Below are 14,047 nucleotides of genomic sequence, written 5' to 3' on the forward strand. Positions count from 1 at the left end.
ACATCAAACCCTAAGCTGAGAAAACTATCAAGCAGTTAATCTGTTGACATAGATGATTCGAATTAAACCACATTGCAACCTACAAATTCTATAAGAAAACAATTTAAAAATTACAAGTAAGAAATTTTTTTTATCCAAAAAAAAAAATTTGTTGGAAAATAATTTATGCTAAGGTTTAAATGGTGACATAAAAAATTTGATATTAAATTATTAAAGCAGGAAAAAAATCTTAAATGTGGAGTTTTGCAATTATGCATAAAGTCCTTCCACAGTAGTTTAGTTCAACATTTTTACTACATGACTGTATTGCCTGCATATCACTACCATTTTATGCAAATGAAGATCAGCTACATGCTTGCTTTGTCAATAATCTTCTTAAATATTTCAAGGGAACCAATTTCCTCAAGCGTGTTGAATAATAATATGATCCTTGTAGAGAAAGAAAGACAACTTATACCATTGAAGGACTCACCATGATTTGTTATATATAGAACTCACTGGTTATATTAAAAAAATAATATGGTCCTAAGAAAGACACAATTTATATCATGCAATGTCTTATACTAAAAAAAATAATAATTAGTGTCTTATTCCCATGTTATTCAAAAACCTTTTAAATATACATAAGTAGCACATAATTCTATGATGAATTTGCGCTAGAGATAAACAATTATGAAAAGTAAAACAGCAATGATTACACTAATTCCAATTCATTCAAATAATGGCATTAAACTAGCACTTTCCTCTTATCAGATGTCAACAGAAAAAATTTGCATGAGCAACATTGAGAGAGACTCTATCTAGCATAGTTAGACAATGTCAATATACTTTTGAATACAACTCAGAGAAGTAACTATAACACCGCAATTCATTAAGCTTTTCCGTGTGCATGAATCAAACCACCGACTGCAACCTACTTGCAGTACACGTGCCTGTGCTCAAGTCCTCTAGAACACTACATTTTTGGGTGAAAGGAGAGGCAAATGGACACGCAGCACTACCTTGAAGTTCTCTTTGCCAACACATCAACAAGCTAAGAGAGCTTGTTTCAGAGGATGGTTTCTTTAAATGAAAAACTATTCTTTTGAGTGGCAATGCTAAGGTGCTTACGCATTTAACTGAGGAAAATCTCAAAGTGGCTTTGTTATATAGTGTTGTAGAAGTCCCAAGTTTATACTTCTGAGTTCTCCTTCCTTGCTGTTTCTATGTAAGCTCATGTTCATGAAACTTAAAGGGTTCGGTTTGCAAGTTTTGAACTTAAATACTATGTTGTGACCAAGTATTTTTGCTTCTAAAGCTTATGGAAATGCTATGCTATCTTGGATGCAGGATTCCTAACAAGCCTTTAAAATTGTTATCATTAGTTTGCATTTGGTTTTTCATCAACACTTGTGGGACTTCATAGGAATGGCTTGTTAGAATTGACATATTGTTGGGATTTTGCTCTACTCAATATTCATCAATCCTAGGCTGCAATTTGTGTTAACTCCTATTTCCTAGCCTTCATACACCTTGTCTAAGATGCTTTCCTTCTGTTGTTGTTTTATTTTCTTTTGTTATGTAACGTTTTTCAATCTTCTTCAGAAAATATTGAAGTTCAGTCTTGAATATCTCCAAAGAAGAAAAAAGAAGATGACATTTAAGAAAGACTTTAAACAACAAATGGTGCCCGAATGGGAGAAAGACTACATGGACTATGAAGGCCTGAAAAAAATATTGAAAGAGGTCAAAAGCTGCAAACAAGCTACACAACATAGATCCTTGAATCACAGACTCAGCCTTCAAAGAGCATTGGGTGGACTTCGCTTGCATGGTAGCAATCATACGAGGGAGGGAGATATTGAAGACCAGGTTATAGATGTTAAGGCATTAGAGCTAGATGGTTCTAAACAGTTATATAAGACCAAAATTCAAAAGCACCATGAAGAAGGAGGAGAGGCTGAAACAAGATTCTTTCAGAAGCTGGATGAAGAGCTCAACAAGGTCAATTCCTTTTACAAGGATCAGGTGGAGGCAGCGAAGCATGAAGCAACCCTTTTGAGTAAACAAGTGGAGGCTTTTGTTGCACTTCGGATAAAGGTGAAAAACCCTGATCAAGGTAAATGCAAAATTGAAACTGTAGTTTGTTTCGTGCATCCAGTATATATTTTTCCATGAAATAGTCAAAATAAAAGATATAGGATCATAAAGGAAATTAAAACCACATTATATTCATCTATTTTGCCATGCACACGTTAATATCAGTAATGTTTCATTCAGAATCAATACAATTAATTTTCGGAGTTTGAGCTGAATTTGCAGGATTGAAGCAGATTGGTTCCTCAGCTGAAGAGAGTATGGATCAAAATAATCAGAAAATAGATTCTACGGGTGGCCCTGAAGCTGATCCTATTCAACAGGCCAATAGAAATACTCATCTTGAGGATGAAGCACACGATAATTGTAACAGAAGAGATCCCATGGAAATCCTTGAGCAAGTAAAGATTGATGATGCTCTTCAATCTCCAACATCAACAATTAAAAGTGCTTTTACAGATTCCAGTGATGATGAATTAAGCTTCAACAAAGATGAGCTTAGGAAAATTGAAAAGCAACTGAGACTTGTGTTTACTGAGTTCTATCAGAAACTCCTCCATCTCAAAGATTACAGGTAATAAACAATTCATGGCACCTTTTAGTTTCTAATGAAGTCAAAATGGTCTTCCTTTTTCGGAGGGCAGTGTTGCCATATGCTCATGTATTTACAAAAATGGATTCTACAGTTTTCTGAATCTCACAGCATTTTCCAAGATCATGATGAAGTATGAAAAGGTTAGAAGCATATTTAGTATCTGCCAGTTTTCTTAAATACGTTCTTCACAAACCCAACATTTGTATGAAGACATTTCAAAGAAGATTGTTCTGTTCAGAAACAGATTTCTGAAAAGGTTTTTTAAATTGATTTTCTTTTTTGATATGTTTGCTCGGAAAGAGTACATCAAGGGCAGCATCTAGAGCATACATGAGAGTAGTGGATAACTCCTACCTGGGCAGTTCTGATGAGGTTTGTTTGAATCATATGTGTGTTATATTTACAGCATCAATCATGATTATTTCTTCCTAGTTGTGGGATACACTATTCAAAGAACCGAAATGAAAATCTTGAATACCCTATTCACTTTTACTTGTATTAATCACACAAAGAGAAAACCACTTCATCAGTGAATATAAGTTACATTGTAATTTATGTCCTTGAACGGGTGAAGATTGCTGATAAATTACAAAGGGAACTCCTTTGCAACTCTACACAGAAACACAAGTTGTTCTGTTGCATTCTGTCTAAATATATTTTGTATTAGAAATTATTTTGACTTGAAACACAAAAGGCTTGAAATCTATATCAGTATCTTTGTGATAATACTAAATCACTATCCTTCCTTACCATCACCAGTCATCTTAGTGATGCTATCCACTTCATCTGATTTTAGGTTAATTGTCTTTTGGAGAGGGTGGAATCTACCTTCATCAGGAACTTTACACAATCAAATCACAAAAAGGGGAGGAAATTATTAAGGCCAAAAACAAAAAGACAGAGGTACAACATAACATTTTTGTCAGGTAAATAACACAATGCTGGGTAAAATAATAATATGTGAATGATTAAGTTGAAGTGTTGCTCTGAGCAATCTGTTGACTAATGTTCACCTTGTCTTGTTACTTATAGGTTTCTTTTCTGGTTGTTTCCTTGCTCTACTGGTTGCTACTATATTAAGAATAGTATCTCAACATTTGATGAAGAAGCAGGAGGGGACATTCTACATGGAAAACATTTTCCCCCTATACAGGTTACAGTACTTTTTAGAACCTTCTTGACATATATATTGGTATGCTGATCAGAAATTCTACATTTTCTTTTTTGTTTCCTTTATATTCATGATGACTCGTTTTCTTTATTTCCTTACTTTTTATTTTAGAATTCCAGTCTTGTTCTTTGTTTAAGATGGGAATAATTTCTTGCAGTATATATGGATATATCACTCTCCATATGCTTATGTATGCTGCAAACACATATTTTTGGAAGCGTTATAGGGTCAATTATCCATTCTTATTTGGCTTCAGACCTGGAACTGAGTTGGATTATAGAGAAGTTCTCCTTCTAAGCACTGGTCATGCAGTGGTTGCACTACTATGTTTCTTGATAAATTTGCATCTGGAGATGAACCATAAGACAGCCACTGAACTTGTTCCTCTGAGCTTAGTTATTGTAAGATGCTTATTTTGGATAGTAACCTATCAGATGAATCTTTGATATCTAGTTTCAAAAATACCCTTTCCTCACCCATTGGTCCCCATCACAATTTGTCCTTGGCTATATTTAAGTAACTTTTTCAATTTATTAAACTCTTTGTTTCGTGTGCAGCTTGTTCTTTTAATTACCTTTTGCCCTTTCGACATCATGTACCGTTCGAGTCGTTTCTTCTTTTTACAGTGTTTATTTCGCTGCATATGTGCTCCTCTTTTCAAGGTAATAGAAACAAAGACAAAATTTAAATGGCTCGGTAAAATGGAATAGATGCAACTCAAAACCTACTTTTCTTTGTAGGTTAGGCTTCCAGATTTCTTCTTGGCTGATCAGCTTACAAGCCAGGTCTTATGCTCCCATGGATTTCATATATATGCAACCAACATTGATATATTTCATGTTGTAATTAATATATTAATCCATTTTCTGCTTTTGACTTTAGGTCCAAGCTTTCAGGAGTTTTGAACTTTACATATGCTATTATGGCCTAGGAGAACACTCAAGGAGACAACAGAAGTGTCAAAGTCGTGGTTTCTATAACATACAGTATTTCATTGTTGGCATCATTCCTTTCTGGTTTCGCTTTGCACAGGTTCATACAATCTTTTCTTTACATATGCCTTCTGATTTCTTTTCTGTGTGCATCATGGCATTTGTTTGTAGCGATATAGTTAATAAGCTACGTATGGTCTGCCTTTGAATTTGTAAGTTAAAGTGTTATGCACTTATGCCTTTGGATTGTTTATTATGTCACTTGTTGATTGGTTGAAAGGAAGTTTGCACAACCCCAGAACCTGAGAAGAAGTGCCAAAAGACTATTTCTGATTGAGCAATGTTAACAATTGTGATAGCTTATCCTTGATGGGGCTCTAGTTGTTCATGTTTTCTAGTCCTAGATGAATGTTTTGTAAAACCGTTAGATTTTGAATCAAAAAGCCCAACTCAACATATTCGTTTCTGTACCTTAAGTCCAAAGCATTCAGATGCAAATGTAACTAACATCCAACTACCTCCTGTTCATATGTTTATTATAACAGGACTAAGTATTGATTCCACTATAGGAGCTAAAGGTATCTAAAAATTTACTATAACATTTTATTTGTGTAGTGCATGCGTCAATGGTATGAAGAAGGAGATATCACCCATGCATTCAGCGGTTTAAATTCTCTCTCAACAATTGTTGCCATTGTCACTAGGACTATCTTTGAACTAAAGAAGGTAACTACTTGGAAGGTGTTGGCACTCATAAGTTCAGCTGTAGCAGTACTGCAGAACACATATTGTGACATTGTCATTGACTGGGGGCTTCTGAGAAGGCATTCAAAGAACCCCTTTTTGAGGGATAAACTCGTAGTTCCACACAAAAGTGTCTACTTCGTGGCCATGGTAACAACTAGTTGACTGACCAAAGTCAAAGTGGTGTTGTCTCCTATTTATTGTTCTATGGATATTTATTCAATTTCTTTGCAAATTCATAGGTCCTGGACATAGTTCTTAGACTTTCCTGGATGCAGTTGGTGCTGGAACTGAATTGGCGCCCACTTCATAAAGTGGCAATGATTACATTTATTTCCTGCCTTGAAGTTATTCGTCGTGGCATTTGGAACTTCTTTAGGTAACTTCTTTTGGCATAAAACTAGGTGTTTGCTTTTGTATGACCTTTCTAGAACATTTTGGTGTTATAAGAATAGCACAGATGTTACATGATATTTTCTAATCACTCAGGTTGGAGAACGAGCACTTGAACAATGTGGGAAACTACCGTGCTTTCAAGGCAGTCCCTCATCCTTTCAGCTTTTATGATGAGGTAAATGACAAGGACGACTAGTGGCGTTCAATTGAATGCAACACTGCAGCAGCTAGAGTTCAAAGCAAAATATATATTGACTTGGATACTAAACATAGTTTGAAAGAAGCTGGACGTAGAAAAAATTGCTGCCAATATATGTACAATGGTTTGTTTGTTGACCACGTTATGTAAGTGCCAACTTATTAAAAAACAGTATTGCTAATGAAGGTTTGCGTTTGCCCAAATGAAAGTACGACAAGGCGAAGTTCTTGAATTTTATTCCTAGTGATCCCTTGGTGGTGAAGTAACTTTCAATGCACTTCGTTTTCTTTTTACAACCTTTATATGTGGAGCAAGATACTCCAATTTCAAAGCCTTAAATCAATGTGCTTGGCTTCATTTCCCTTCAACGTGAATTCACCACAAAGAAGTGTTCTGATAACACTGAATGCAGGCTTTTGGACAGTCAATTACTAAAATAAGATACACCATCAATATTCAGTTACAAAACTAGAATAAAAACATGTCATTGGATGTTGAGAAAAGCCAATTCAATCTGAATCATGTCTCCTCTTTTCCTTATCTTTCTTGTGCCTCTTCCTGTCATCTGAATCACGAGAATGCCGCTTCTCACGCTTTTCACGTTTCTCTTGCTTCCTGTCCTCACGGGAATTCTGCTTCTCACGCTTTTCACGTTTATCTTCCTTCCTCTCCTCACGTCTTCTCTTCCTTCTACTTTCATCTTCTGAATCATCTTCAGTCTTTCTTGCCTCTTGATTTGGCATAGATACATTTTCCACCTCAGGTGGTGTACCACTGAGCGAAAGCTTTGAAGAACCGGGTTCTTCCCAAGGGCGGGGTTCTCTGCAGACAGTAGAAAATAAGTCACAAAATATTGGCAGAGAATTCCTTGACAATAAAAATGATTGGTGGCATGATAGTTTCGTTTAGTAGCCAAACAAACTGAACCAGCTTACTGTATTTTCGAGATAATCTATTCAAAGTTTTAAATAAACAATCAGCATTCATTTAAACGTGCAATTTTTAAGAGACCGTGTTTCAAAATATTCAAGAATAACCTCTATCTAGTATCTACCATTATTGCAAATGACAACCTAAATATTATACATTAGACCCTAGATATTATTATAAGTATAACACACATGGACAATGTGTGACCGCAAGCAAATCCGCCAAGTTATTCTTAATCCAATCATTTCGTATGATGATCTAAAAAATCAGAAACAACTGAAACAGGAAATAGCAAAAAATAAAGAAAATATAAACAAAAGAAATCCATTTAATGCTTTCAAAAATGTGTTTCTTTCCTGGTTAACTTACCTTGAAAAACCAAGACCTTGAACCCTTGCTGCTTCAGCATGACCTTCACCCAAGTCCTCTGCTGTAGATCCCTTCTTAACCAGTTCTGAAAACTCATGTTTATCAAGACGGTTACCTTGAGGACGGTTAGCACGCTTAGGAGCTAAGCCAAGAGCTTCCCTCATTGCCTGCTCCTCCTCTTCCTTAATTCTTTTTACCTCTTCTTTTGCAGCCTCCATTTCTGCACTATGGGACTTTTTGTCCCTGGCATACCAGAAAAGATCTTTCCCTGTTGAATGAAATGAGATGCTCCGTAAGTAACATCCCTAACTACCGGCTACAAATACATAAATTTGGGAAAGAATATAGAACATGCTTAGTTGGCTAAATCACTATATGACATGATAGCTTCTTAATTAGTTAGCATTACTAGAAAAATAGATCAATGAACTATACTAAAGGAGGAAAAAGCTATCCATAAAGAATAAAATGAGAGAAGGTACTATCCTCTATACAGGTTCAAAAATGAGAGACCTAGACCTGGTCATGTAGGAAAAGAACAAAAATAAAATCTCGTAATAGATTAGCTTATACACTTTTATTCAACTGATTACAATCTCATATTTAAGAACTAATAATGGAAAATAAAATAAGAAGTTTTGAATATGAAGCAAGTTTCCTATCTTTACAGTTATAGAGTGGCTTTATTTAATTTTGGGCGTTATGTGGCCAAACTTGAAAAAGCCCACGGGGCATGGAGATTTGTGGTTGATGTAGAGGAACATAGCTGATAGACGTGGGGCCACAGCCCAACACCAATTTTGGCAGGGCGGCAGGAGGTGGACATAGCCCCCGCAATACAAACATATATATGTATACACACACATAGTCACCTCGTCACATGCATATGTACATATATTGTGAAATCAGTAGTTAGGTCAAGGAAAGTACTAAATCTTAGCAACAGTGAGATTTGGGGTGTATTGGGATTAAGGTGAGCTTTAGGAGGATCAAAGCATCAAACCGAAAGGATTGGATCGGATGAATTTTGCTTCCAAAACCGATCCAACCCAGACCGCGAACACCCCTAGCCTTTCTCACCAAAAAGGACTGACTACTTTCATTTTGATCTTCTTTGCTAATACTCCAGATCCCAGCCCAAAATCATTAATCATACAATTTGATCGTTCTATCAGCCAACCCCCTCCCAAAGTGAACAAATAAATAAGAAAACTTTCACCACCAACTCCAAGTAAGCTCAAAGCATTCTCATGTATGACAATCCTTCCAAAACTAGCAAAGCTAAAGTGCAACTGAAATGATCAAAGCACTAAAGCTTAACGGTGTGATTGCAAACTGTGAAATGACAAACCAATCATTGCCCCAACCACGCACAACAAAAATTGCATTGAATGCTAACAAATTTTCATTGCCATTAGTCATTATGCAATCAATACAAACAGCAAAGCATCATCATCCTAACAAACACTAAATAAATTCCTACTGCTACTTCTTCCACAAATGTAATACAAAGTGAGAAGCAAATCACAAAAGTAGAACTGCAAAAACAAAGATGTGAAGAGCCAAACAATAGTATAATGTTTTTGTTATGCAGCTCTAGCCCTTTTTAAGCATCTTAGAAACAGAAAGCAGATGGATAATTTAACTTTTGTATCCCTTTAGCTCTCTTCAGTCTTCAGTCCTCAGTCCTCAGTCTTCCCCCCTTCTTATATGTTAATTTAAGTAAACAAAGGGCAAACCCCAGTGCAGAAAGGCCACCTGACTTTGCAAGAGTAGGGGTGAGGTCAATTGTACACAGTCTTACTCTTATATTTTTACAAAGTGTGTTTTCTAAACTCGAACTCGTGACCTTCCGGTCACTAAGGAGCAACCTTACCACTACTACAATGCTCACCCTCACGTCAATTTAAGCAAATGAAATTCATAAATCAAACAGCTCGAAAATGTATATTGGATGACATTCATCTGTAAACATAGTTGTAATCTTCTTTAAAAAATACGTCCAAGATATGTAGTTATGTCCAACAACACCGGAAACATTATGGCATAACCTAAACTCCATTACCAAAATGAAGTGAATAGAAATTGTAAATTACTATAGAACAGGTAGCCTGAGGATAGGATATATGGCAGCACTTAGGAGAAGCTAAAGTGTTGGAAGAGAGCAACTCCATGAACATTGGATTAAAAAGTTGGAATTTGAACCTGTATTTGTGCATAAATTTTGTTCTAGATTGAAGACCCTTTTTCAGATCTTTCCACTAGCATCAAATCTTATGTCCTGTTTAAACAACCTTTTCACCGGATTTTGATTTACTCCTACGTAAAGTTTTGAACCAAGACATTTTGTAAACAAAGACTGAACAATCAACATTTTGACATTTTGACTGACTCAAACATCTATAACATGACAAACTTTAATTTCAAACATCTGAAATGCCTGTTCAAGACCATAAACAACAAATAGTTTAAATAACCATGTTGGAAAAATATCATTAGAGAATTTCAGTGGTCCCCATAGAAATATCTCTTTTTTTCTTTTTTGTATCAGATAATACATACATACACATTGTAGAAGGCCTTTAGATTGCATAATATCCTACAAGACACAGGTATAAGTATAACAATAGCATTTGAATCACAGAGCAAGTGGAATATTGTCTTAGACAGTGTACAATTGAAAATTGGAGGGTGCAATCTAAGCTCTTCAAGCGAAGGTACCAACTTGGGTTTAGGGCAGCACAGTGTTTCATTTTTCCATTAAGGGTGTCATTTTTTTTTAAACCCTAATATAGTCATTCAAAGCCTAAAAACACAAATACCAATTGAAGGCAGTTAAACAAAAACCAGACAAAGACACATCGAGGGAAACCATATCCCTCAGGCATCATCTGACTCTAGTATCCAATGTCAGCTAAAACTAAGTGATAGCTCGTCTCCATGCTAAATGCAAAAGTGCAATGGAACATATCATTTTTAATGAAGAAAGAGTAAGCTGAGCTGAAATAAACAATCAACTTTACCTTTCTGCCATCTTCCAACAGGGGCCTTGATACTATGACCAAGATAGTTCTCCCTATGTTTATCAACTTTTACATCATCCCAAGTGAATTCTGGCCATCAAAAGTAAACCATAAGCACACGATTCACCAATACCATGTACACATAAATAATTAAAATTATATACTTAAGTTTTAATTTCTAAGCATGAATTCTGTAAACATCAGGATTTTATGGTTTAATATGATCAACCTAGGTAATTATTCTAATTCAAACAAGTATAATAATAACAATAATAAATAAATAAATAAAAAGGACAAAACCCTAATTTGCAGAAACCGTCCATAACACCAGATTGAAGGACAAAATCACGAAATTAGCAACATAGAGAGGACATTGCAAGCTTCAGTTTGACAGATTCCAAAAAACGATTCAATACCCAAAAGATAAGAGAGAGAGAGAGAGAGAGAGAATTTTGAAAAATCGAAAATTTCGTGAAATTGAATGTGTCGGGGCATGAGAAGAGAAGAAAAAACGTACGATCTCGACCGCCACGGACGCCACCTCTTGTTGGATGATACATGACTGCACCCAAACACTTTTTCTTCTCCTTCCTCCTTTTTCAAATGATTATCTTTTCAGAAAAATTATTGAACACATCAATATAAGGGTTGGATTCATTCGATTACAAATTTAAGAAATTATTTTAAGATAAAAAATTTTATAAACTTTAAAAGATTATTTACAACTATAATGACTTTGAAGATTTTTTCAAAAGAATTTTTTGTTTTTGTGTATTATTTGTGTGTCACAATATCCTATCCCATTTATTAAAGTTATAAAATTTGAAAAGATAATATAAATTTATAAGATTTTAAAAAATTATATATATTTTTAATAATATTTAAATGTGATTCTTAAAAAGGATAATTAAATAAAAAAATTAAAACTTTATGATACCTTTGCATGTTATCTGTGTGACGGAGCCTGTTTTAACAGTTAATTTTTTTTTTATTTTAAGCTATATTTTTCTAAAATAATTATTAAAATTATTTATAGTAAATGCAAATGTATTTATTTCAATTTAATAAATCATAAAGTGAAAAGCTGGCATATGCATTGTCCAATGGGCATTGTTCTTCTACTCCTTGTGTTGTCAACTAGTAACTTACATTCGATATGCTACGAGAATACTTAATATTGTTGAGTAGATGCTCTTTTAACTCAGTGACAAAAGCAAGTTATGCAATAGATTTCTTTTTTAGTTGTTATTCAATTAATAAGTATTGAAATTTTGTTTCTCAATGTGTGCCTAACATGATTCATAAAAAGTCTTGAAGTTTTTTTATCGGCAATATACTATTTATTAAATATGTTTATCATCATTGTATTACCAGTGCTACGATTATATATAAAAAATATAACACTTCATTAGAGACAATAAGCACAACCATAAATTATCAGTTAATCATGAAGAATAATATAAGGAGGAATGCCAAAAACCAGAGAAAATGTATGAGAGTAAAAAAAAACATATATTGACTTTGAGAAAATATTAGGATAGATTATGAGACACTGCAGTAAAGAAATCTCACTAAATCCTAGGGGTTAGAGTGAGATATGAGAGAGACATGTTATTTATACTTCTCACTAATAAGTCTCACAAAATGCACACTAATAAAAAATTCATTAAAATCGTCAGATTTTTTTAATACCATGGTATTTTTTTCTTTTGTTTAAAATTCTCATTGAATACAATTGGATTTGGACAAACTCTAAAATTATCATTTAAAATCCTAATCAAATACCACTTGACTTTTTTACAATTCTAATTGAATACCAATGGTTTTTTTTCCCCCTAAAAATAACCCATTAAAAGTCTATAAATCCAATATACCTCCTTAAGAATCAATTTTATGATATATAATGAAAATTATGAGGGAGAAATTGAGTGATTTTTTAATTTAAATTTTGGGTTAGGCATAATGTTATTACTAAATAATGTTACTACCAATGGCACTATCATATTTTAACCGTTGATTTCCGTCAATCAACAGATATTATTTCCACAAATCAAACTCATTAAATTATTAATTCGCAATAAATGATAACCATTTATTGGCGGAAATCAATAATTAAGATATGATAGTAACATTATTTGGTAGTAACAATATTTTATCCCCTTAAATTTTAAGTAAAAAAATACTAGTTTCAACTAAAATGACAATTCTTTAAAAAGATCAACATTGATCCCATTATTTATTATAATAATATATCATGTCAGCTCATGGGCTTTTAAGCCAAGCCTAATTTAATTAGGCTTGGTCTTCCTTGCTAAACAAGTTTTTTTTAAAAGTTTGAGCCCGTGCAATTTATTAAATAAGTCAGATCAAGTCAAGTTTAAAGCAAGTCAAGTTTAAAGCAAGCCAAGTCTTGGGCTCCTAATAAGTCACTCGGTCCATTTACACCCCCACCCATGATTCCTATTGTGTATCTTTTTTCTCTCGCTGAAGAGGACACAATTATACTTGAAGTATAATTGAACTTGAAGTTCAAAATATCATTAACTTGCAAATTTTAGCAAGATAAATGCCAAATATTTTTGATCACAAAAGAGTGACTAAGTCTCATATTCTGCAGAAAATAAGCTACCTGTAGTGGCGAATTTAATGAGAATTGAGACTAGTCAATGCAGAAAATGTGGATGAGACTAAAGATATAAATTCGCATAAATGAAAATAAATCACTCATTGTGCCTCCTGAAGAGGGCGAACCAGGTGAAATAAATGTAGCTGATAATTGCAACAATCATCATGAAAAACGATGAAGATTTGGTTGATGATGATACAAGTGTTGCAATACACTATAATGATTTAGGAGAAAAATATGATAATATCATTTGTCGCTCATAACACCTTTGCCTTCTTAGTAGCTCTTGTTGTCTCAAAAGAAAATTTTGATCTAGAACCAAAATTATTCAAGAATGCCAGAAGTATTCATATTAGAATGAATGGAAGAAGGCAATTAAAAAATAATAAAGGTTTTCGCAGACCCTACATCAATTATGATTTTTATTCTCCTGAAATGAATTATAGTATGTTCCGTTATGATCAGTATGGAAACTAGGAAGCATCTTGAAATGCATTTAATGGAGATCGTGACTACATGGTCACTTGATGATGATATTCATGAAAATCCCTGAAAAAATCTCCATACCCTGTATGGAAAAAATGAAATTCTCAGAATGTTTAGCACCGAGCTACAAAGATCATTGCATGATGGTCTCAAACAAATTATTGTCTCGTCCTACAAATCGAGCATCTTCAAAAAAGTTATTTTATTTCACCAATATTACTATATAAGTGACCCAACGATTTTCCATCACTAGAAGTGAATATAGATTCTTTTAGACGAAAAGTAAATAACGAGAAAGGATTAGGACCTGAAGCTCTTAATCTTAAGCGTCATAAGAACACTACTATATTTTGCAAATTGCAACATGTCCGATATTGCATTTGCAGAAAAAGTTCTGGCTAGACATAGTGTTGCCTCTTGAGAAATTGGAATGACGTTAATCAGATTTTGGTTATCTTCAAGGATCCATCCATAATATAGAGATTTTGCATTGGTGAAAT

General features: G+C 34.0%; 2 protein-coding genes across 2 annotated transcripts; one reads left to right on the top strand and one right to left on the bottom strand.

The window, feature by feature from the left end:
• The first annotated feature begins 1,029 nt into the window (after positions 1–1,029).
• LOC133309563 (phosphate transporter PHO1 homolog 10-like) lies at positions 1,030–6,227 on the top strand. Its single transcript, XM_061510344.1, has 14 exons — positions 1,030–1,102; positions 1,585–2,098; positions 2,302–2,650; positions 2,763–2,811; positions 2,972–3,043; positions 3,468–3,597; positions 3,704–3,824; positions 4,000–4,243; positions 4,400–4,489; positions 4,583–4,627; positions 4,725–4,874; positions 5,390–5,668; positions 5,761–5,897; positions 6,008–6,227. Exons 2-14 carry the CDS (start codon positions 1,633–1,635, stop codon positions 6,108–6,110), a joined length of 2,235 nt encoding a protein of 744 aa, XP_061366328.1. The 5' UTR covers positions 1,030–1,102; positions 1,585–1,632; the 3' UTR covers positions 6,111–6,227.
• A 116-nt stretch (positions 6,228–6,343) lies between these two features.
• Positions 6,344–11,060, bottom strand: LOC133309564 (uncharacterized). The gene is made up of 4 exons (XM_061510345.1): positions 10,953–11,060; positions 10,436–10,525; positions 7,413–7,680; positions 6,344–6,935 (listed from the first exon to the last, which is right to left on the bottom strand). The coding sequence occupies exons 1-4, from the start codon at positions 10,993–10,995 to the stop codon at positions 6,623–6,625; spliced, it is 714 nt and encodes a 237-aa protein (XP_061366329.1). The 5' UTR covers positions 10,996–11,060; the 3' UTR covers positions 6,344–6,622.
• Between the last annotated feature and the right edge of the window lie 2,987 nt (positions 11,061–14,047).

The sequence above is a fragment of the Gastrolobium bilobum genome, unplaced genomic scaffold, assembly GCF_033153095.1.
Source record: "Gastrolobium bilobum isolate Gb01-03AN ecotype WA unplaced genomic scaffold, APGP_CSIRO_Gbil_v1 utg5190, whole genome shotgun sequence".
Classification (NCBI taxonomy): domain Eukaryota; kingdom Viridiplantae; phylum Streptophyta; class Magnoliopsida; order Fabales; family Fabaceae; genus Gastrolobium; species Gastrolobium bilobum.

Coding starts and splice junctions, on each gene's coding strand:
- LOC133309563 (XM_061510344.1), top strand. CDS start 1,633: ATGACATTTAAGAAAGACTTTAAACAACAAATGGTGCCCGAATGGGAG. Junction 2,099..2,301: donor GGTGAAAAACCCTGATCAAG/GTAAATGCAAAA, acceptor CTGAATTTGCAG/GATTGAAGCAGATTGGTTCC. Junction 2,812..2,971: donor TCATGATGAAGTATGAAAAG/GTTAGAAGCATA, acceptor TTGCTCGGAAAG/AGTACATCAAGGGCAGCATC.
- LOC133309564 (XM_061510345.1), bottom strand. CDS start 10,995: ATGTATCATCCAACAAGAGGTGGCGTCCGTGGCGGTCGAGATC. Junction 10,526..10,952: donor CGTCCGTGGCGGTCGAGATC/GTACGTTTTTTC, acceptor TTTGATGGCCAG/AATTCACTTGGGATGATGTA. Junction 7,681..10,435: donor TGTTGGAAGATGGCAGAAAG/GTAAAGTTGATT, acceptor TTCATTCAACAG/GGAAAGATCTTTTCTGGTAT.